This window comes from Portunus trituberculatus, chromosome 18 (genome assembly GCF_017591435.1).
Source record: "Portunus trituberculatus isolate SZX2019 chromosome 18, ASM1759143v1, whole genome shotgun sequence".
In the NCBI taxonomy this organism is placed as follows: Eukaryota; Metazoa; Arthropoda; class Malacostraca; order Decapoda; family Portunidae; genus Portunus; species Portunus trituberculatus.
Genome location: NC_059272.1, coordinates 16,235,986 through 16,260,235, shown reverse-complemented (window position 1 = coordinate 16,260,235; position 24,250 = coordinate 16,235,986). Strand labels below are relative to the sequence as shown.

Genomic DNA, 24,250 nt, shown 5'->3' with positions numbered 1-24,250 from the left:
GGCAAGTCCACAGAGAATGTCAGTTTGCAGGTAACATCTAATATAACCATGATCTCAAAAAGTTACTGAAGTGGTTATTAAACACTAATATGTATTGTCAAACAATGCTAACCCTATTGTGTAATGTGTAGATATCATTTACATGAAAAAAGTAAAGTTTATTAGAAAAATATGACTTGTCTTTTCACCTACAAAACATGGTTTGTCTTTGAATTACAAAAATAGTAAAAGACTGCAAGTAAATGGAGATAAGTGTACAGTAATGTTAATTTTTAAGGAGCAACACAAAAGGCAGAGCCCAAGTGATCCCCAGGTTTTCATGAGCGAGCATGAGGCACCCACAGGGTGTCATCGACCCATTACCTGCGGATGTTATAGAAGGGCACGGAGCGGAGGCAGGCGATGGCAGCACGCTTGCGAGCAAACGACAGCAGTTTCCTCCAGCCCACGCCAGAGGCAGGAGGGGTGCAGGCCTGTTGGCCGCCACCATCAGCTGTTGTTAGTGTGCAGCACAGTTACCGTAAAACACAGCTGCTCACCACCCACCCAATACCAAACACCCAATACCAATACCACTCACTGCTTCCATATTCAATACCTTGTGTTCTTTCTCATCCAGAGCATAGAGACTGTGAGAAAAAGAGAAGTCTTGTTCCTTCCAGGAATCTTGCTCCAGGATCAGTTATGGAGTTATGAATGCAGAGGCACTGAGTGGTGAAGGTGAAGGCCCAGAGGAAATTGCCTCAGCCAAATATGGGCTTGAATAGACCAATTCCACAACCCTGCACCTGCTAGCCACATGCCTCATAGGATGTAGCAAAGGATGCACAAAAGATGTGCTGGAGGTCTGAGGCTGTGGAGTGTGCAGGGCCTGCAGCAGTGGTGCTGGGTGGGTGGGTGGGCAGGCAAGGAGGCTCAGCTCAGGCTCCACAACATAAATGCTGTTGGTATCTGGCGCACTGATTGAATGTTTTAAAGGATGACTACAGATTAATTGATATTCCTTCCTTATACATTAATAATTGAGACCACACTTGTATTGTATGTATATGCAAAGACTACAGGGAAAAATGTCTATTGAGAGACATACTGAAAGGACCTGGAGTGGTTATCTTAGTGAGTGATAAACATAAAGGTTGGTGAATGAGCTGTGCCTCCATAGAATATCTGTTAAAAGGGAAGATATCAGTATGTTATTGTGAAGTTGATTAAAAAAAATCTGATTTGGAGTTTGTTCCATTTGAAAAAGGCAAACCCTGCTGATAAAAAGTTAATAGGACCATTAGTAAGCATGGACGATGTGGGCAGCCATCGTCCATGAGTCTCAGGAGGGAGTGGGCTTCATGATCATCTCTTTGATACGAATATAAAAGGGATATACAAATAAAATTAATGACTCAAAATAAAATTTTTAAGTGCCTATATTCTACTTGGAATCCAGCAATGATGCAATACTGGATGGAAAAACCATTCAGAGAAAAGAAAACCCATGCAAGATAGTACACAGAGCAGTCACTGCTTTTTGTCAGCAGCTTTCTCTTCCTGCCTTCATTTAGAATCAAAGAATACTAATTTCCATATCTCAAAGAACTCACAAACTCATGATTCTCAGCAATAAATTAAAAATATGGCTAAGAGTCACTACTTTTATGTGAAGGTTGAGGAAAAGAAATGGAGCTGAAAAGAAACTGCAAGAAGCAGAAGCAGCACACGCTGGGTCCTGGATTTTCTGTTGTCCTCGGATACCCAGGTACCTTGGCATCATGTGGAGGGAGGTCTGGCGGAAGCAGGCGATGACGGCACGCTTCCGCTGGATAGACACAACAGAGCGCCACACCTCCTTCGAGGTTTGTGGATGGTCAATCTGCCGGACCAAGTACATTACCAAAGCGAAGCAAAAAATGGAAGTGGGTGAGGTGAAGGGGCGACGTTCTCAGGAATTGTCTCCAAACAGCGAGTCCAAAACTCTTTGCTAAGGCAAAAGCAATCACAAATATTGATAGTCTTTGAAATTATGAAGCTCGTAGCCATGTATCATGAAAGTTGAATTTTATCCAAATTTTTATTTCAATGTTGAGGATGCATTCTCATCCCCAGCAATTTAAAGAATTATCTTTATGCAGCTGTTTTCCACAAGGTGTGAGGAGACTTCAAAGAATCCATAGCTATCTACAACAAACATGCTGGGATGCATGAAAAGTGCAAATAATAATCTGGTGACTATTTGATAATAATAATGAGGCAATACTTAAGCAATTAATAAAAGAATGGACATACCCTTCTAATTCTGAAGGTTGACTGTAGATATCATATCAGGGAGAAGTGGTGCAAAGTACTTAAACAAGTTGATATTTATAAAGCACAGGGACACACGTAAGCAAACTAATGTAGATAAAAGATAAATCATAAAGCAGACAAATAAGAAATCAAATAAAGCAGAGCAAAATGAAAGTGCAATGATGAATTCCATGCTAGAAAGAAGAGAGCTTGAGAATTCTGTAATGAGATGGTCACAATCTGAGAGAAAAGAATACTCACAATATGGAGGCCGTAGAGAACTTTAGCCATGGCCACGATACGCTCCACAGTGTCGTCGACGGTGGGCACCAGCTTCTTGTCTTCCTCATCTTCACGGGGTGTTCGGCCGCCGCCCAGCCTGGAGTACAGTGTGTGCTGCCAGTTCATGGCGTCTGATGGATCATACTTGTCTGGCAGTGTCAGCTGTGTCCTGACAAAGTCCAGGATCTCGTTCTCGGCCACTTTCTGTTGAGGGGAAATACACTCTTACAATGTAAAAATGGGAACACTCATTACATTGAACCATATGAAATGTAATGTTTACAAATTAGATGCTTTTGTGTACAGGAAACCTTGTACTGTAAGAAAAATGAGGTGACTCAGTCAAGACTCACCGCTAAATGTTTCTCCTTGCAGTGCTGGACGATCTCCTGCTCACGTCCTGCAAAAAGATTGAGACCGACAGGCAGCAGACGCTTGAGACACGCCACCATCAAAGATGAGGCCAGCTCCTTTTCTTTGTTGGTCTTCTTGGTGCCACTACGTTTTTTCTTTTTCTGTAATGAGTAACAAAGCTATGATTTCTTTCTATGTAAAAGATATCCACCGGAAGCTGCTGGCCTCTCAGCCCTTTGCCCCACACCTGATACTGTATGTGAGTTGCCTACCTACAGGTGTTAAAGATAATGTGTCATATTTGTTGGCACAGAGACTCTCTCACATGGATGCAACAAGTTTGACTAAATGGAATAAACTGAATTTCATACAAAGAACTGCACATAGAATGCTACCAAAAGCTATTCTGCATATTTTGTTGCCTCTATTAATGAAGCTTCTGCATGAGTTATGCACAATGCTTGGTACTTTAAAAGATTACCACAAGCATATAATGTACTACAGATATAATTTCTTCATATTCACAAATCTTCCAGTACTGCAAATTCACATCATGAACTGACAAGTAGATGGCATTTAATAAAATGTCACACTTTCATTAAAGAAAACACACTTATGCATTAACAAAAATATCTACATTTGTAAATTTGAACACCATTTTGAAATTCTTTAAAAAAAATTACTTCCTCATGCACAGGATGCAGAAGACTTTTCCAGCTATGGTAAGATGCCTTTGAAAAGCATCTAAATGATCCTTATTAATAATTTTAATACAAAATATTCCATGACACTTGCTCCAGAACAAACAAGAATGCAAGAATATTTTGAGATCAACAAAAAAACACTTTTTTGCATTCCTTCATCTAAAGACTATACATACCATTAGAATAATAAAAATAATGCAATGTAGACTTGCAAGGCAAGTAAGGGAGCTGCCCCCATAATATCTCTGGGTTGTCATGCCTTGTTTCATGCTGCTTTTCCATATCCAATGCTATACTTTTTTCCTGCTTTTCCTTACTTTAGCCTATTTTGGCACAATTACCTCCCTCATGCTATTCTTCTAGAACTAAGTGAATTGTTTCCCTGAAAATCTTTAAGAATGATTCCTGGCAATGATGATTCCCAACTTATGAGCTGTGTCTTCTTGAGTGTAACATTAACCTAGTTACCCAAAAATAAAATTTTCAACAAGGTTTAAAAGGTCTTCATTTATTTGAGAATGTTTTTTAATGATGTGTCAGCATTCCAGAGTAAGCAACAATAACTTATGGGATGACTATCAGTCAAATAAGAATAGGAGGACACATGCAACAAAATAACAAGACCCATGTGTATAATAATTATACAAATAGTACAATTACAAGGAATATTGATGGTATGCATATGGAAAGAAACACCAGTCATGCTCAACTGTTCATTGTGAAAGATACATGTGCCCTATATGTATGTCCTTCCTTTTAAAGGCTGTGGAGTGGTGGGTAGGTGACTTGGTGGTTTGGGAGTGAAAGGTGGGAGGGCAAACCTTCAAGTCTGAGAGACCCACATGCTCTGGGTTGTTGTTTGTCATGCTGGATGGGCATCTGATGCACAAAAGATGCACCTAGAGCTGTCATAACGACCATAAAAAAACGTCAAACTGTAAGATTTCCTCAGTCTGTCAGGATGAGTAAATAAAACGATGGTCTATAGGGAAGAGATGAAACTGATGGATGTGTCTAAGAGAACTGGATGGTGGAGGAAAAAGAATGAGTGTGAGTCAAACAAAAGCTGTGAGTCCTGTTGAAGGCAAAAGGGGGCAGTGACATTCCAGGTGGAGCATCATATTTAAGGCATCCTTAGAATGGGATCGGGTGAAGCCTCTGTGTCAGGAGTGGGATAACAAAAAAGACACACGGGCACCATCAGACAGACAACAAACACATTCGCTTACGTACTACTATCACCGGCATCCCAGGCTGCTGCCGATGGTAAGATGAGTTAGGTATGAGAATAGCATCATTGCAAGCCATTCCTTGGTAATTTTCACTTCACAAAACATGAGATTAGATCTCTTGGCAATCAAGACCGTGACTTATTGAGTGAAGCTATACAAGAGAAACTCATGAGTAAAAAGATAATTTCCAAAATAAAAGAGTAATGACAGTAAGAGCAGAACACAGGTTAAGAATATTAAAGACATTAAAGAGTCAAACCCTCATGTCAGTAAAACAAGGAAAGATCAAGAGAAAAGAGTGTGAAGACTGATGAGACTGTGCTGGGACATACCTTGACCTTGCCTCCTGTGCTGGCCAATGGATCAGGCGCTGTGGCTTGGCGGTTGCGAGAGGATGTGGTGGGCATGATCAACGTCATGTTATCAATTTCATTCTGACTAATAAAGTTGGTCTCCTCACGTCTGAAATACTGCAAGGGGAAGGGTGGAAGAAGGCAGAGTCATTGTTACTTATTTGAACAGCTAATGTGTAGGTCACACAATACTTCAGGAATCTGTGTGTGTGTGTAGTGTGTGTGTGTGTGTGTGTGTGTGTGTGTGTGTGTGTGTGTGTGTGTGTGTGTGTGTGTGTGTGTGTGTGTATTTACCTAGTTGTAGTTTTACAGGGCCTGGGCTTTATGCTCGTGTGGCTCCGTCTCCATATCTATACTTATCCAATTTTTCTTTAAAACTATGCACACTCGTTGCCGACACCACTTCTTCACTCAAATTGTTCCACGTCTCGACACATCTTTGCAGGAAACTATACTCTTTAACATCTCCCAGACATCTTCCTTTCCTCAGCTTTTTACTGTGCGATCTTGTGCTTTGAATGTCATATTCTTCTCTCAGGATCAGTTTCTCATTATCCCCTTGGTCCATTCCGTTGATCAATTTATAAGTAAACCTGTATCAGATCCCCTATCTCCCTTCTCTGTTCCAGGGTTGGTAGATCCATAACCTTTAGTCTCTCCTCATATGTCATCCCTTCAAATTCTGGAACCATTCTTGTAGCCATTTTTTGTAGTCTCTCCAACTTCCTTATGTGTTTCTTTTTATGGGGAGTTGACACTACTCCTGCATATTCCAATCTGGGTCTTATTATAGTACTTATCAATTTCTTCATCATTTCTTTGTCCAAGTAGTGAAATGCTAATCCAATATTCCTTAGCAAATTATATGTCTCTCTGAAAATTCTATCAATATAGCTTACCAGTTGATTGTTATATTCCATTGTCACTCCCCAGTCCTTTTCTTTTTTACTTTTTCCAGTTCTACTCCATCTCCCATCTTATAGATTCCCACGGGTCGTCTTTCCCTCTTTCCCATTTCCATGACATGGCTTTTGTCCACATTGAATTCCATCTCCCACTTTTTACTCCATTCCCAGATCTTATTTAGGTCTTCCTGCAGTACTTCATAATCCTCTTTTTGCTTTATAACTCTGCACAGTTTTGTATCATCTGCAAACAGATTTATGCAGCTGTTCACTCCTTCTGGCATGTCGTTTATGTATGTGAGAAAAAGTATTGGCACCAATACTGACTCCTGTGGCACTCCGCTTTCTACTGTTCTCCACTTGGACTTCATATCTTTATCTACCGTCCTTATTTTTCTCCCCCTCAAACAATTTTCCATCCATCTCAATGTGCTTCCTTTTAAGCCACCCTTCTCTCTAATTTCCACAGTAACCTTGCATGTGGCACTTTATCAAATGCTTTTTTTAAATCCAAATAAATACAGTCAACCCATCCCTCTCTCTCTTGTACTCTGTCAACTATTCTAGAGTAGGAATTCAGTAAATTTATTACACACAACTGCCCTTTTTTAAAACCAAATTGGCTATTTGATAGTAATTTGTTGTATTCAAGCAACTCGATCCATTGTTTCTTTATAACTCTTTCACACATCTTGCATATTACACTAGTTAGTGATACCAGTCTGTAATCTAAAGGTTCTTCTTTCCTTCTGCTTTTATATATGGGAACCACCTCAGTTCTTTTCCATTCTACTGGTACTGTTCCATTTTCTATTGAGCATTTTATGATGTTGTATATAGGACTTGCTAGTTCTTCAATACATTCTTTCAGTATTCTGCCACAGTAATCTTGCATGTGGCACTTTGTGAAACGCCTTTTTTAAATCCAAATAAATACAGTCAACCCATCCCTCTCTCTCTTGTACTCTATCAACTATTCTAGAATAGAAACTCAATAAATTAGTTACACATGACCGTCTTTTTCTAAAACCAAATTGGCTATTTGATATTAATTTGTTGTCTTCAAGGAACTCGATCCATTGTTTCTTTATTATTCTTTCACACATCTTGCATATTACACTAGTTAGTGATACTGGTCTGTAATTTAAAGGTTCTTCCTTCCTTCTGCTCATATATATGGGAACCACCTCAGCTCTTTTCCATTCTACTGGTACTGCTCCATTTTCTATTGAGCATTTTATGATGTTGTATATAGGACTTGCTAGTTCTTCCCTACATTCTTTCAGTATTCTGCCTGAGACTTCATCTAGTCCCATTGCCTTCTCTTCATCCAATTTCTTCATTAACTCTTTTATTTCAAGCTTGGTTACTTTAGTCTCTTTCATATAGACGGTCTCTCTCTATTACCCTGTGGCCTTTCAAATTTGGATTCCTTAGTAAAGACCTCCTGGAATTTCTTATTTAATAGTTCTGCCATACTTTTTGGGTCTTCCACGATCCCATTCTCTCCTTTTAACCTTTCTATTGTTTCTTTTTGCCTAATTTTTCCATTTATGAATCTGTAGAACAATTTTGGTTGCTCCTTACATTTTTCGACAATGTCTTTTTCAAAGTTGTTTTCCTCTTCCTTCCTCACCTTAACATATTCATTTCTCGCTGCCTTGAAGTTTTCCTTATTTACTGGATTTCTATTTCTCCTCCACCTTTTCCATGCTCCATCTCTTTTCTCCTTTGCCCTAGCACATCTTGCATTAAACCAATCTTTCTTTCCTTCTTCTTTAGGTCTATATTTTGGGACATATTCCCTGACTCCTGTTTTGTATATTTCCAAAAATAAGTTATACTTCTCTTGCATCGTCTCTGAGTTTTCCATCTCCTCCCAGTTTACGTTTTTAAAATAGTTCTTGAGATTCTCAATATCAGCCTTTCTGTAATTTAATCGGTCTCCTTTGTATGAATCGTCTCTATCTTCCTTTCCCTCTTCTATATCCATTTCTAATATTACATGGTCACTCTTTTCCAATGGGCACTTATATCTTATATCATCATTCATTTGTATACCCCCTTGTAAAAATTAGGTCCAATCTCGCCAGTGCGTCGTTTCCTCTGAATCTTGTGCATTCCTTTACTCTCTGGTCCATCATATTGTCTATCATTAGGTACAGGAATCTTTCTCCCCAGGCTTCTTCCCCCATACCACTTTCATAATTTTCCTAGTCCACTTCTTTACAGTTGAAATCTCCTACTAATATCACTTTTCTTCTTTCTTTAACAATTCTCGTTAGACTCCTTATTGTGTCATCTATCATGTCTTTATATTCTTGATTGGTCCATGAATTTGTTTTTGGTGGCACATATGTTACAATGATTGTTAACTCTTTTTATTAATATGCATCTTAACATACAGTACTTCTGCTTTTCCTTCCCACATTCCACTTGGTTTATCACTATCTCCTTCCTTAACAATATCATGACTCCTCCTCCTCCTTTATCCCCTCTGTCTCTTCTCCATACATTATACCTATTATCCAAGTCTATTTTGATTGCCTCATTTAGTTTTGTTTCAGCCAGGCATACAATATCTGGATTTTCTTTCTTTATGTAATCTCTTAATTCTAATTTACTTGATAAAACCCTGTCTATGTTCGTATACATCATTTTTAGTCTCTTGCCTTTATTATTTTCAGTTAAACTTGTTCCACTTTTTTCTCTTCCTTCTCATTTATATACCATTTCCTTATCCTGTCTCCTAGAATTCTCCAAAAAAAATGCCTTTTTTTCCTCTTATGATCTTTCATTATTTTTTCCCTTACTGTTGCTGCCAGTTCATTGTATCTCTTCCTTTCTTCCTCATTTCTATTTTCTTTTTATATTTTTATTTATATATATATATATATATATATTTATGTTCTATAATATTTCTTATATATATATATATATATTTAATCTCTTTTTCCCTTGATATTGCCTTCTGTTTATTTCTTGTAAGTTTTGTTGTTCTATATAATATTTCTTCTGTTGCTGCTTGTGATTTTAGTACCTAATTTTAATTGGTCTCGTTTTCCTTCTTGATAATGTCCCATTCTGTTTATTCCTTGCGTTGACCACTTGTGTGTGTGTGTGAGTGAGTGAAGTGTTTCACATGTGTGTATAAGTGTTTGTTTGTGTGTCTCGACATTCTTCCATTCCACATACACAGATCTTCCCTATCCATTTTTCCATATTTTGTTGCAGCCCTCTGTACTTTCTCTAGTTTCCTTATGTGTTTCTTTAAGTTCGAGCCCACTGTATTGTTGCATATTCAAGCCTCGGTCTTATCATTGCAGTAATTATTTTCTTCATCATTTCTTCATCTAGATATACGAACGCCACTCTTATGTTCCTCAATAAGTTCAATACTTCTCCAATTATTTTGTTTATATGTCTCTCTGGCGATAGGTCATTGGTAATTGTCACCCCAAGGTCTTTTTCTTCATGACTGGTTTTATGTCTTCATTTCCTATCTTGTACATACTCCTGATTCTTCTTTCACTCTTGCCAAACTCTATTTTCTTGCATTTTGTCGTGTTGAACTCCATTTGCCATGTACAGCTCCATTTCCATATTCTGTCCAAGTCTTCCTGGAGTAGTTCGCAATCTTTGTCACATCTCACTTTTCTTAACAATTTTGCATCGTCTGCAAATAGGCTCACATAACTGGACACCCCATCCACCATGTCATTTATGTAGACTGCGAACATTACTGGTGCCAACACTGATCCCTGTGGAACTCCACTCTCCACCAATCCCCATTCTGATGGTCTGTCCTTAATTATTGTTCTCATTTCTCTTCCTACCAAAAGTCTTCCATCCATTTTAGTAAACTGCCATGCACTCCTCCTACCATTTCAAGTTTCCAGATCAGTCTCTGGTGTGGTACCTTATCAAAGGCCTTTTTTAAATCCAGATATATTCCATCAGCCCAACCATCTCTTTCCTGTATTACATCTATCACCCTCGAATAGTAACATATCAGGTTTGTCGTGCATGAACGCCCTTTTCTAAAACCAAATTGACACTCACAAAGTATGTCATTTTTCTCCAAGAAGTCTGTCCATCTATTCTTCACCACCCTCTCACACATCTTAGCTACCACACTTGTAAGTGACACTGGTCTATAGTTCAATGGGTCTCTCTTGTTACCTGATTTATAGATTGGGACAATGTTAGCTCTTTTCCAGTCTTGGGGCACTACACCTTCCCTTAATGAGGCATCAATTACTTCACAAACTTTTTCTGCCAATTGCTCCTGCATTCTCTTAAAATCCATCCTGATACCCCATCAGGTCCCACAGCTTTTCTCACTTCTAAACTCCCCATCATGTTCTTGATCTCCTCCACAGTTACTTGAAACTCCTTCATAATCCCTTTCTGTTCCATTACCAGTGGTTTGTCAAAAGCAGTCTCCTTTGTGAATACCTTCCGAAAGCATCCATTCATAGCCTCTGCCATTTCCTGGGATCTTCACTGCATACTCCATTTACTTCTAAACTTTCAATACTTTCTCTATTTTTGATGTTGTTGTTCACATGTCTGTAAAAAGCCTTGGTTGGTCTTTACATTTATCAATTATATCCTTTTCTTGTTTCTTTCTTTCTTCTCTTCTAATCAACACATATTCATTTCTTGCTCTTTTGTAACTTTCCCACTGCTTAATCCGTCTTTTCCTTCTCCACCTCTTCCATGCATCCTCTTTTCTTGTTCTAGCCTTTTCACATCTATCGTTAAACCAGTCCTGCTTTCCAACTTCTCTATGTTGTCTTATTGGTACAAATTTTTCTCACCTTCTTTGTATATTTTTATAAATTCCTTCCACTTTTCATTTGCTCCTTAGCACTCTTGAATTTCATCCAATTTGTCTCTTGAAAGAATTTCTTTAGGTTTCCAAAATCTGTCTTGGCATAATTCCATCTTCCCACTTTATATTCTTCATTTCTTCTAGATTTCTCTTCGTCTATCACCTTGAACTCCAAAACTGCATGATCACTCTTTGCTAAAGGGCACTCCACCCTCATCTCCTCAATGACCATTGGCTCTGTACTAAAGACCAAGTCCAGTCTTGACGATGCTCCTCTCCTCCAAACCTAGTATCTTCTTTGACCCACTGAGTTAACACATTTTCCATTGCCAGTGTCAATAGTGTATTTCCCCATGTTGTCTCTGATCCTTCCATTGACCAGTCCTCCCAACACACCTCTTTACAATTAAAATCTCCCATCATTATAGTTCGTTCACAGCCACCCAACATTTCTTCCAGACATGTTCCTGTATCACTTATCATTTCTTCATATTCCTGTACTGACCATGCATTTGTCTTAGGTGGTACGTACACCACTATGTAGTGCCTCTTTTTCCTTCATTAGTTTCTGCTCTGATCTTTAGCACTTCTGCCTTTCCCATACCTTTTTCACTTGATCCACCTTTATATCTTTTTAACCAGCAACATCACTCCTCCTCCCATCTTACCTACTCTATTTCTTTTCCAAACATTATATTTCCTTCTCCAACCATCATCAGGTCTTCTCCTCTCTCAGTTTTGTTTCAGTAAGACCCACAATATCTGGGTTCTTGTCCCTCAAGTAATCGTTGAGTTCTAAAATCCCGATATCACTCCATTTATGTTGGAATACATTACATTTCGCTCATATGTAAGTTTCTTTAGTCCTTTCTTGCTGTACTTTTCTGGGTTATGAACCACTTCCTCAGTCTCATATCCAAGATTCTCCAGAAAACTCTTTCTTCTCCTCTTCTGTCCTCTCTTCATTTTTTTCAAAGCCTCCTTTCTCAACTCATTTAACATTTCTCTTTCCTTTTCACCGAGATCTCTTCTCAACCAAATCTTCCTTGTTGTTTCCTGCTGGGCTAGCCTCCATGACTTCTCCACCAATTCATCTACATCCTTTTGTGACTTAAGTTTGATTCTTATTGGCCTCATACCTTCTCTTGTGAACTTTCCAATTCTATGGAAGTCCTCTATTTCTTGTACTAGGTCTTTTCCTCCTCCTGCACCACATTAATGATATTATTTATCACCTTTTTATGTTTTTCTCTCTCCATTTTACTCGGTGTCTTATCCTCCTCCACACCAAATATCACCACACATCTCTTTTTGTCTACAGTTTCCCTCACCAATGTCTCATTTGACTTAATAACCTTCACCACTTTCTCAGCTATCTTCTCTTCTATGATCTGTTGATCTATAATTTCAGCAAGGCCCAAAGTTTTCTCCCTGACTCTTTGATTTCCTTTTCCAGACTTGCAACTTTGTAATTTACCTCCTTTCTTTCCACTTCCTGACTTTTTTCCATTCAGCCTGCTTCTCCATCACTTTTCCTAGAGATTCTCCACATTTTTCGCAATTCACTTTAATTAGCTTAACTTCCTCTTTCAGTGCTGCATTTTCCTTCTTCATATCGGCACAGTCTTCTTTACATTGTCATAACTCGTTTCCAGGCCCTCATACTTTTCAAACAGTTTTTCAATTTTACCTTCTAACTCCAGAATTTTCTTCACATAAGCGCTCTTCTCCATTATTCCTTGAAACCCTGTGAAGTCTGATTCCTCTTTCGAGTTCACGGCCGCCATGTTGCGCAGACGTAAACAAACCAGCTGATGGCTCAAACGCAGGCTACAGTTTATATTTACCTTCACTGGACATTATTTTGCTAATCAACAGTTAACATGACTATATGGAGACGGGACAAACATTACCAGCTCCTTTCCCACCTTGGTTACTCTTAGGTAACTGTAGTGTGTGTGTGTGTGTGTGTGTATGTGTGTGTGTGTATCTACCTAGTTGTATTTACCTAGTTTATTGTACAGGGTTCAAGCAGGGCTCATAGTGTCCTGTCTCTATGTCTCCATTTGTCCAATTTTTCCTTAAACTGTGTGTGTGTGTGTGTGTGTGTGTGTGTGTGTGTGTGTGTGTGTGTGTGTGTGTGTGTGTGTGTGTGTGTGTGTGTGTGTGTGTGTGTGTTCCTACCTGAGAGTTGGACCAGATGTGGAAAATCTGTGCCACTCTGTTGTACACGTCCTCAGCCTCTGGGACGCCATTTTTGAGCCAGTAGTTGCGGTGCTGGTCCACGTACTTGATGAGCAGTGGGTAGAAGGCATATATGTCCCTGGTGAGCAGCTGCCATTCCTCCTGTAGCTGACTCTCCACCTAAAAGAGCATACACACATGCACTTCATTGAAATCATTACATAAAACTTTAGGTAAAGGACATTCAAAGTGTGATTAATGAACTAGTTTATCTGTAAGTATTCAGTGACTCACCTGACTGGTGTCTTCAGTGGTGGACTTCAGGAAGCTTCGCAGGTTCTCCTCCTTGTTAAACATGTAATCAGCACGCTTGTGTACTCGGTCTGCCAGAGGAAGATAAGGATCTCGCAGAAGCTCTTCGCTTGAGTTGATGATGATCTGCTGTGTGTAGCCAGCAATGCGGGTCATCCATGGGGCATTCTCCACACCAACATTGTACATGATGAGCCGCAGCACCAGACGCAGCAGTTGATTCATGTGCTCACATGTAACCATTGAAACGTGGTTTCTGCCACACACAACACAAATGTTAAGGCACAGGAAACATCATCTCTTGAGATACAACCTTCAGAGTAAAAATATACACATATCAGCAAAGATAAAGATAAAAAAAATGCATGAGATTTAGTATCATCTACTTAAAAAGTGGGAATGGGACAAATTACAGCAGTAATAAGGGTGAGTTATAAGGTCCCTGAGAAGACAACTACATACCCTTCAGAAGGATTGACATTGTCTGGCCCTTGGTTCCACCAGAAGGGTAGGTAAGAGCACAGCATGGGCAGAATGACGTCAATGATGTACGGTTGGTCGCTGTGCTTGGACTCCTCCTCCACAAACTTCTCCACCTGCTTTAGTACTGCCTCCAGGTTGGGCATTGCAGTGTCCATTTTGGAAATGATTTCTGTTGAGTATACATGATGCTCATAAATCAAGACTAATAAAGATCACACAATGCAACTTTAAAATTAATGGTTAAGACTTCCACTGTAATGTGTGACAATTCACACCAATAAAAAGACAATGTATGAAGTCTTCATAAGCATTAATAAGTAAAAATATTACAAAAATTGATGTTATAATTCCCAGCAAAGTACCTACAATGTCTGGCGGCAACTGTAGAATGAAGAGAGATCCTGAGTGGTCAGTGATCAAACTCAGATAGCTTTCTTATTACCATTCATGTTCACAGAGATGTTTTACAATTTGGCATGTGACTTTGACAAAGTTCAGAGAGAGAGAGAGAGAGAGAGAGAGAGAGAGAGAGAGAGAGAGAGAGAGAGAGAGAGAGAGAGAGAGAGAGAGAGAGAGAGAGAGAGAGAGAGAGAGAGAGAGAGAGAGAGAGAGAGAGAGAGAGAGAATACTAACCCTGGGCCTCAAGGGACTGGTCAGCAATGCGGTTGTGGATGCTCCAAGGATTGTTCTTGTTCATCATGGGCTCCAGGAAGGCAATGGGGAAGGTGGCAGCAAAGGCTCCTAGGCAGTTTCCAATAGCAGGTCTGTGGCGGTCAAGTTCCTTCTTCATGAAGGTTTTGCCGCTGTCAAGGGTGAGGTCTATTCCCAGCTGGTAGAGAGCTGCCAGAATCTTGTAGCAGGCAACCTGAATCTCATCCACTGCAGAGCAGCAAACGCATGCCCAAGGTAATTACTATTCATTCAATATAATTCCGGGAGTAAATCATCGTCTTTCCTTGCGTGATGCTCTATGATACTGGATATGGCAAATATTCGATGTTTATCACTAAACATTACTCAGTTAATACCGAGACAAATCATAAATATGTCCTAAAATGGATAAAATCATTTATTTAATTTATACTGTGAAGTAATGCAACATCTCCAATTTGTTAAAAAGTTTGTGTAATATCTAACAACATGAAATACAATACTGGAACTCACACAGCAGATCTTGGCCAAACTCGCAGGCGGCTGTGTGGTCAAAGAGGGAGGTGAGCACTGGCAGCAGCACTGTCTGGATGTAGTTGAGGGATGCAGAGGTCTTCAGGTGCGTCCCACGAATGTATGCATATTTGCCCTGAAGCAAGACAAAGTATGGCTGACACCCAAACATCATCAAGTGAATTGTATCACATTTCTGAGAGCACACAACAACATCTAAGAATTTTCAATTCTAAGTGAGGACTTCCAAGTGCATATCATCATGAAAAAATTAAGCTTAAGATTCACAAAAAGATCCCCACATGAATAAACTGCACCTTCCTCTCCTCCCCTCACCTCCTGCAGGCACTGAATGCAGTGCTCCATGTCAACAGCAGCATTGTTGAAGAAGGTGAGCATTGATGTACGAATGAACTCTGGCAGATTCTTGGCAAGTGTCTTGGCGTCTACTGAACGGACAATAACCTGCAGACACTTGACAGTCACCTGTGAAGGATATCTTTCTTTAGCCACATACAATACAGGCACTGCACATCTGAAGCCTCTCTTAAGACTACACAGCAATGCAAAAGTTATCAAATGCAATAGTAGATGCACAAGAATACAATTGAAATATAATTTAATCAGGACTGTAAAATGCTACCCTATCACCAACTCTTTTTATACAATGATTTTGCATATCTTCTCTAGAATAAAACTTATGCCAGTCTCTCCCTTGCCTTGGTGTCTGAGCCGATGCAGGTGCTCTTGGTGCGCATGAGGTTGGCCAGCTTACAGAAGAGTGAGGCAACCATCTCCTTCTCCTTGAGGGATGCACTGCCCACCATGTTGTTTGTCATTGCCACCGCCAGGAAGTAGTTGCGGTTGGTGCTGTTAAAAAGTTCATGAAATGGCACTTAGCTTCAAGGTTACCATGAATAGCATTAGCAAACTAAGAGATTGATATAACTGGTGGCAAAAGAAATCTGCATTTCAAATAAAGCATCCAAACTGCATTGCCTCCAAAGTTTACCTGAAGTATTTCTCCATCAGAGGCAAAACCACCTTGGAGAAGAATTTGACATCTTTGGTGGAGGTCTTGAAGGAACTACGTCTTGAGAAATTGGATGAGGGTTTCAGGAGCTTCATGTTGACTGCTGCAGAGTCAAGGTACTGCAGTAGCTTTTCCAACAAACTGTAAGCAAAGCGACGCTCCACAGCTCCAGAGGCACCACCAGAATCCTCACCATCACCATGGCCCCTGAGAGGAGAGGATAATGGAAGGTTAAGTAGAGCTGGCATTTTGTCCTGAAACACTGAATACATTCAAAGAGAGAGTAAATAAGCATATAAGGTTTGTTCCCTATTTTGATGTTAGTTCTAGTTTACTGTTCTGTTATAAATGTGTATCAGTGAGACTTGAAATGGTTTTAGTAACAATAAATGTGGGTTGACAAAGGAGGCATGATTTAGTTTATGTCAAGATATCTTCTGAACAATAATAAGATAAAATTCCTTTAATTCACATGTCACTTTAGTTAAAAAATAAGGGTAGGAAGGCTGATTCATCAAGTATGGAGCCAACTATACAAACTTTACCTGGTGAGTTTGTAGCCCATGAACTGTAAATATTTGAGGAGCTCGACTGAGCGGAAACGGTCTTTGCGCTTCTCTTTCTCCGTGAGCATGTCATACGGCACCATCTGGGGGTGGATGCCACCGCCTGGTGGAGGAAGACCAGACAAAGAATATTAGGAAATATCTGAAGGAAAATATAATGAATATCAGATCATTAACATACTTCTATAATCTCAAAGACCTTGAAAAACATACTATTCTCCTGCTGTGCCCTCCTCCTGGTACCTCACTGCTAGTGCACCACTGACAGCATCCCCAGAACTACTCACCACATGCTTCCACCTCCTCCTTCTTCCTCTTGGCCCAGATATCATGTGCATTCTCAGCAAGACGCTCAGCCATGTTCTGCATCTCCCTGGACAGTGTGAGGTTGGTCATATCCACTGGTTGAGGGTTGTAGTTATACAAGTCAGACTGTAAAGGAAAGGATAAGAAAACATAGGCATGAATTAATGTCTTTTTAAATCAATCACAGGTAAAAAACAAACCTTTATGATGAAGATTAAGATACGAAAGAGATAATGACTTAGGGTAATGTCAGTGCTCACAGTGTCCTGGCGGTGCAGCTGTTCCCTGCCACTGGTGGACACACCCTCGCTCTCATACTCAATCTTCCACTTGATTGCCAGTAAGGCCTTGGTGGCATCCCTCACTGGCTCCCGGTAACGCTCCCTCTCCTGCAATGCCACAGCAGAATGAGGTTAATTTTTCTGTTACTGTATTTTTCTATTTCTACTACTCATATATTCAGAAACATTTACCAACAGACAGACAGACACACAGACACACTCACATAATCTGACAGCATGTTGAATGGCTTCAGTCTTGGGTGCAGCTTCTCCTCTCCAGACCAAGTTTCACCATAACTCCAGCCACTTTCCAGCTTTCTTGAGGCCCAAGCATCATGGTAATGCTCGCTGAATTTCTTGATCAGGTCCTGAATGTCGTCATCCAGGTGCACACTACCGGACATACACACATTAGAACATTAATGCTCATTTGTCTGCATAGCTACCTTTTATAATTGTCTTACTATATATTTCCTTGCTAGTCTATCCTTACTCACTCAGTGGTGTCAATCGGCATAGGCTTGTAAGGACCTTCAGAGCAGGAGGATGTGTTGTAAAGCTCCTCCTCATGGCCATGAGTCAGGGAGTAATCAGGAGGCAGAGCACACCCAATGGCAGACAGACATGGGAGTGCCTGGTGGGGGAGGAAAGGAAGTATGCCGGTGTGAAGGGAACAAATGCAGGAAATCAGTGAATGAAATGGAAAGAAACCAGGGATGTAAAAATATGTATAGCAATGGAAAAAAAAAAAAAAAAAAAAAAAAAAAAAGGAGAAAATAATGAAATGGGAAAGTGGAAGGACATAAAAAAAAGAAAGAGGAAATGAACTCTGGGAAATGCAGATCAAATAACACTATATTCTTTCACAATCAGTTCACTTTATCCCTCTTGTTTCATATTCACTACAATCTCTCATGTATATACTGAGGGGCAAAGTATCTGGATTGTCTAGGAAGGGAAGAACAGGGAAGAAAAGCTAGTGCTCACCTTGCTGAAAAGCTCTGGATCATACTCCATCTTGGCCAGGGAGTCAAAGATATTGGTGAAGAGCATCATGGTGAGGCGCTTCTCCTCCTCTGATGCCGTGCCAGGAGTGTTGGATGAGGTGCCATAGTATTTGCCACAACGCTCATAGTGAAGTGTGAGGAGCTGCAATGGAGAGAGAGAGAGAGAGAGAGAGAGAGAGAGAGAGAGAGAGAGAGAGAGAGAGAGAGAGAGAGAGAGAGAGAGAGAGAGAGAGAGAGAGAGAGAGAGAGAGAGAGAGGAGGTGCTTAAAAGATTATTTTAGGTACAGATGGTGAGCAAGCAGCTCTGAGACACCACAATCTACTTGATTTCAACAAATATCTGAATGCAAAATAGAAATTGTAAATCATATACCCATTTCCAACCCAATAAAATGCCATAAATCAATTCAATTACATATAGATGTCCTACAAACCTGAATACTGTACAGTGGCAGATCCAGGATAAAAATTGGAGGGGGCTAACCTGAAGGGAGCTTCAGCCCCCCCCACCCCTGGATCTACCACTGCTACTAATACACTATCTAATACCTGGAAACACCAGAAAACACTGAAAATTAGGGAAAATATTGTCTTCTGAACACTTTATTGTTTGCCCTCTTCCTTCCACTCCTGCTACCACTACTAGTACACACCTGTGCCAAGAAACACTTAGAGACAACTTGAAAACCTTGTATATTATACTAAATGTGACAAAGAGCCTGGCACTGTCTTTCATCCTAGATCCTCCTCCTCTTTCATATCTGTGAGGGAAGGGAGCCTTATCAGCTCAGGGGAGAGGGAGGAGGTTGGTTCAGGAGATCTGCTACAAGTACCCCCCCACTGAGAAATTTTTTGAAACTTAGCAATCTTGAGGTGATTTCTAAGCTATATGTAGAGCTAATCTTATGTAATAGGAGCAGTAATAATTCATTGATATAATCTCCTACTCTAGTGAGGGGGAAACCAATTTATTATTGATAGGGGCCAAGTCTGAAATTATAGCCTCTCATGTCCCTACATGTAAAGATGTAAAATTATTAAACTCAAAGACTCACAGTAAGTAACAGAATCTGATTTAGCCTTTTCATAAAGCTTTGTTACATCATTGTTCTGTATATACCTGTTACTTTGCATCATATATACCCACATCCTTGCTCATAATAAACACCCCTGGATCTGCCACTACCTGAATATATACGTGTGAGTTTTATCATCATGTTTGTCTCCAGGGTGATACGATGCACACTGTACATAAAATGTATAGTGTGACTCACCCTGAGAGCCACAGTGGTGTACTCAGACAGCTTTGACACATCAATGGTCAGCTTGCGGAGGAGTGGCAGGAGGGCGGCAGGCTGCATCTCTCGCGTTAGAGCAACCAGGAAGTCTGACACACCCTCACGCTGCCCCTTTGTCAAGATCTGTCAGGAGCAACAAAAAGAGTCATATGTGAACACTAGTCTTTTACATTCCATGAACTTAAGAAAAAAATATATACAATACAAGATATGCTGCATTTTAGAGCTGAAAGGTACAATGGGCCACAGCAATGTAAAGAAAGAGACTGACCTTGCACTTGGAGAGACGGTAGACAGTGTGCAGTGTGGCATCAAGGAGCGGTGCATGCTGGTCAGCCTCAGAATAGAAGTTGGAATGCTTGATGAGAGCAGGCAGGATGGAGTTGCCAATGTAGCGATTAAGTGCCAGTCCCATCTCAGATTCAGAGCCATCAGACTAGGAGGGAAGAAGGAAGGGAGGCAAATCAGCACCAACAGTGAAAAGTTGCAATCATTCCACAATGACTATAAGCCAAAATTAAGTTTCTCATGATTGTTCCATTCTCCACGAGTATTGGTATGATTGATTCTTAATATGTCAGCATGTCAAAAACTTTATGCTCCCACATACACTGTCCAGCTATGATGACAGGCAGCAGGTGAGGACAAGTAAGTGGGGGAAGGACTTACCTTGTCAAGTGATGTGGCAGCACGCAGGTCAAGCAGGAAGGCATGCTCCAAGAGGGAGAAGAACAGCTCCTTGTCGTCCATTCCATACACTCGCTCTAAGAAGAGGACAATGCTCTGCTTGTGGGCAGGAATGAGGCCAGGTGGGATGTCACTGCGGCCTTCCTCAGCAGCTGTATTGGACAGTGTGAAGCGCAGGGAGAGCACACCCTGGACACACGCCACAAGAATGAAATTAATTGGTTTGGCTATTATAATAATGCACAACATTATATCATTACACTGTCTTGATACTCTGAAGTTTGAAATTTAGATACACAACTATCACATCATTAAAGTGCCTCACCTGCAAATCCTCAAGGGGCACCAAAGAGCGCAGAATGGCACGTGCTCGCAGGCTGTCATTCTTTCCTTGGGCAATCACATTGGCCTCTGGGGCACAGCGGCCCATCAGGTCTACGAGGGTGCAGTAGAAGGCCAGGATGGCAGCACCAGTGTCAATATAGTCTTCATCATCATCACCAGCCGGCATTGGGTGGTCAATGGGCACAGCACCCTCAGCCTCAGCACCGAGGCGCTGGGCAGCAATGCGCTCAGACATCTGGCAGGGAAGGAAGGTGAGGGTTAAAAGAAGACAAGGGCTTGTGCGAACTGTAGTGTTAAGAAACAAGTGAGGAAAGAAGAAAAGGAAGATATCAAAACTATAATGAGGAGAGGGAAGAGAACAAATTAAATTTATGAATAAAATAAAGAACAAATTGGAAAATACGCACAATGAAAAAGGAAAATGGGACCAAATAATTTAAGAGAGGAAGAGTGTGAAGAGTTTAGTGTGTGAGACTCACCTTGTTGGCATCCATGATGGCCGCAAGAGACCCTCTCCTCACCTCTCAGAGCAGGACCAAGGCACTCTGGGCGTCGGATCAGAAGACGGATTACCAGGTTTGCATTCTCTTCAACACTCTCACCTGTAAACAGTGAAATGTTAAGCCTCGTGCCATCAAGAGTTGAACAATGACGCATTTTCAAAATCATCTTGTTTAAAAATGTTTCTTCTACCATTATTAAAGATTTTGGCACAATTGGATAATATTAATAAACAGAATCTTAAATTTAGCTAACATGTTTGATTGTTCAATTTATATTCCATCTATAAATTAACTGATTAATAATTTCATTTGTGTACATAAAATGTGCAAATACTAGGGGATGCTTGACTCTCTGAGCAGTGAGGCATGCTGGGGCCATGCTACTTCTAAACTTTCAATACTTTCTCTATTTTTGATGTTGTTGTTCACATGTCTGTAAAAAGCCTTGGTTGGTCTTTACATTTATCAATTATATCCTTTTCTTGTTTCTTTCTTTCTTCTCTTCTAATCAACACATATTCATTTCTTGCTCTTTTGTAACTTTCCACTGCTTAATCCGTCTTTTCCTTCTCCACCTCTTCCATGCATCCTCTTTTCTTGTTCTAGCCTTTTCACATCTATCGTTAAACCAGTCCTGCTTTCCAACTTCTCTATGTTGTCTTATTGGTACAAATTTTTCTCACCTTCTTTGTATATTTTTATACCCAACATTTCTTCCAGACATGTTCCTGTATCACTTATCATTTCTTCATATTCCTGTACTGACCATGCATTTGTCTTAGGTGGTACGTACACCACTATGTAGTGCCTCTTTTTCCTTCATTAGTTTCTGCTCTGATCTTTAGCACTAATGAGGATTAATTAGTTCAAAATTTTGCAAGGCATGATTTAGTTTATGTCAAGATATCTTCTGAACAATAATAAGATAAAATTCCTTTAATTCACATGTCACTTAGTTAAAAAATAAGGGTAGGAAGGCTGATTCATCAAGTATGGAGCCAACTATACAAACTTTACCTGGTGAGTTTGTAGCCCATGAACTGTAAATATTTCAGGAGCTCGACTCGAGGTCTTCCTTCTATTTCTCCGTAAACATGTCATACGGCACCATCTGGTGGATGCCTGGTGGAGGAAGACCAGACAAAGAATATTAGGAAATTATCTTTATCAATTATATCTTTCTGATTCATTAACATTACTTCTATAATCTCAAACACCTTCAATCATTACTATTCTCCTGCTGTGCCCTCTCCTGATACCTCTTTGCTTCTCCACCACTTCCAGCATCCCCTTATCTACTCACCACATGCTTCCACATCCTCCTTCTTCCTCTTGGCCCAGATATCATGTGCATTCTCAGCAAGACGCTCAGCCATGTTCTGCATCTCCTGGACAGTTGTTGAGGTTGGTCATATCCACTGGTTTTGGTCTAGTTATACAAGTTCAGACTGTAATGTTGAAAGAATTTTTAGTTTAAAATCTTTTAAATCAATCACAGGTTAAACAAACCTTTATTTAGATTAAGATACGAAAGAGATAATCACTTAGGGTAATGTCAAAACTCACAGTGTCCTCTTTGTAGCTGTTCACTGCCACTGGTGGACACAACCTTCTCATACTAAATCTTCCACTTGATTGACCAGTAAGGCCTTCCTGGCAAACCTCACTGGCTCTTTAACGCACCCACCTGCAATGCCACAGCAGAATGAGGTTAATTTGTATACTGTATTTTCCTATTTCTACTACTTCCATTTCAGAAACATTTACCCAACAGACAGCTTACAAAAATCCACTCACATAATCTGACAGCATGTAATGGCTTCAGACATTGGGTGCAGCTCTCTCACTTACCAAGTTTCTTCATAACTCCAGCCACCATTGCAGCTTTCTTGAGGCCCAAGCACCATGGTAATGCTCGCTTATTTCTTCATCAGGTTCCTGAATGTCGTCATCCAGGTGCACACTTCCGGACATTTCACATTACACATTAATGCTCATTTGTCTGCATAGCAACCATTAACTCCTCTTACTATTACCTACTTTAGTCTATCCAAACTCACTCTGGTGTCAATCGGCATAGGCTTCTAAGGACCTTCACAGGAGGATTGTTGTTGTAAGCCCCTTCATGGCTTGAGTCCGAGTAATCAGGAGGCAGTTCAAAACCATGGCAGACAGACATTGAGTGCCTGGTGGAGGAAAGGAAGTATGCGGTGTGAAGGAATAATGCAGGAAATCAGTGAATTAATGGAAAGAAACCAGATGTAAATATGTATAGCAATGGAAACAACAAAAAAAAAAAAAAAAAAGGAAATTAATTGAAATGGAATGGAAGGATTTAACAAATGAACCGGGAATGCAGATCAAATTCCTATGTTCTTTCACAATCAGTGGGCTTTATCCTCTTGTTTCATATTCACTACAATCTCTTATGTATTATACTGAGGCAAAGTATCTGGATTCTCTAGGAATGGAAGAACAGGGAATAAAGCTAGTCCTCACCTTGCTGAAAAGCTCTGGATCATTACTCCATCTTGGCCAGGAGTCAAAGATATTGGTTAAAGCATTTTGTTTCTCTCCTCCTTTTCTGATGTCTTCCGGTAAGGTACCACAGCATCTGCCTTTATGCTCACAGTTTCGTCACGAGCTCAATTTGACTTAAGAACCAGAGAATAGAAGAGAGAGAGAAGAATTAAGAGAGCCAAGAGTTTCCCGATTAGATTTTAGTGCTTCAAATTTAATTTTAGGTACAGATGGTTGCAGCAGCTCTGAGACTTCCAATTCTACTTGATTTCAACAAATTATCTGAATGCAAAATCCACATTGTTAAATTCATATTACCCATTTCCAACCCAATAAAATGCCATAAATCAATTCAATTACATATAGATGTCCTACAAACCTGAATATGTACAGTCGGCAGATCCAGGATAAAATTGGAGGGGCTAACCTGAAGGAGCTTCACCCATGGATCTACCACTGCTACTAATACACTATCTAATACCTGGAAACACCAGAAAACACTGAAAATTAGGGAAAATATTGTCTTCTGAACACTTTATTGTTTGCCCTCCATCCTGCTACCACTACTAGTACACACCTGTGCCAAGAAACACTTAGAGACAACTTGAAAACCTTGT

General features: G+C 40.2%; 1 protein-coding gene across 1 annotated transcript in view; it reads right to left on the bottom strand.

Annotated features, from left to right (window-relative positions):
- LOC123505783 (ryanodine receptor-like) overlaps window positions 1-24,250 on the bottom strand; it is a 170,732-nt gene that overhangs the window by 30,063 nt on the left and 116,419 nt on the right. Inside the window, exons 47-68 of the mRNA XM_045257467.1 lie at window positions 20,591-20,845; window positions 20,248-20,454; window positions 19,850-20,014; window positions 19,555-19,701; window positions 18,261-18,422; window positions 17,771-17,907; window positions 17,498-17,666; window positions 17,253-17,381; window positions 16,974-17,118; window positions 16,666-16,789; window positions 16,100-16,327; window positions 15,807-15,957; window positions 15,424-15,573; window positions 15,088-15,223; window positions 14,557-14,802; window positions 13,903-14,092; window positions 13,423-13,696; window positions 13,129-13,308; window positions 5,182-5,319; window positions 2,913-3,074; window positions 2,539-2,763; window positions 364-473 (exon numbers count right to left, since the gene is read on the bottom strand). Of these exons, the coding sequence (XP_045113402.1) occupies window positions 364-473; window positions 2,539-2,763; window positions 2,913-3,074; window positions 5,182-5,319; window positions 13,129-13,308; window positions 13,423-13,696; window positions 13,903-14,092; window positions 14,557-14,802; window positions 15,088-15,223; window positions 15,424-15,573; window positions 15,807-15,957; window positions 16,100-16,327; window positions 16,666-16,789; window positions 16,974-17,118; window positions 17,253-17,381; window positions 17,498-17,666; window positions 17,771-17,907; window positions 18,261-18,422; window positions 19,555-19,701; window positions 19,850-20,014; window positions 20,248-20,454; window positions 20,591-20,845 (3,830 nt within the window). The remainder of the gene's footprint in view (window positions 1-363; window positions 474-2,538; window positions 2,764-2,912; window positions 3,075-5,181; window positions 5,320-13,128; window positions 13,309-13,422; window positions 13,697-13,902; window positions 14,093-14,556; window positions 14,803-15,087; window positions 15,224-15,423; window positions 15,574-15,806; window positions 15,958-16,099; window positions 16,328-16,665; window positions 16,790-16,973; window positions 17,119-17,252; window positions 17,382-17,497; window positions 17,667-17,770; window positions 17,908-18,260; window positions 18,423-19,554; window positions 19,702-19,849; window positions 20,015-20,247; window positions 20,455-20,590; window positions 20,846-24,250) is intronic.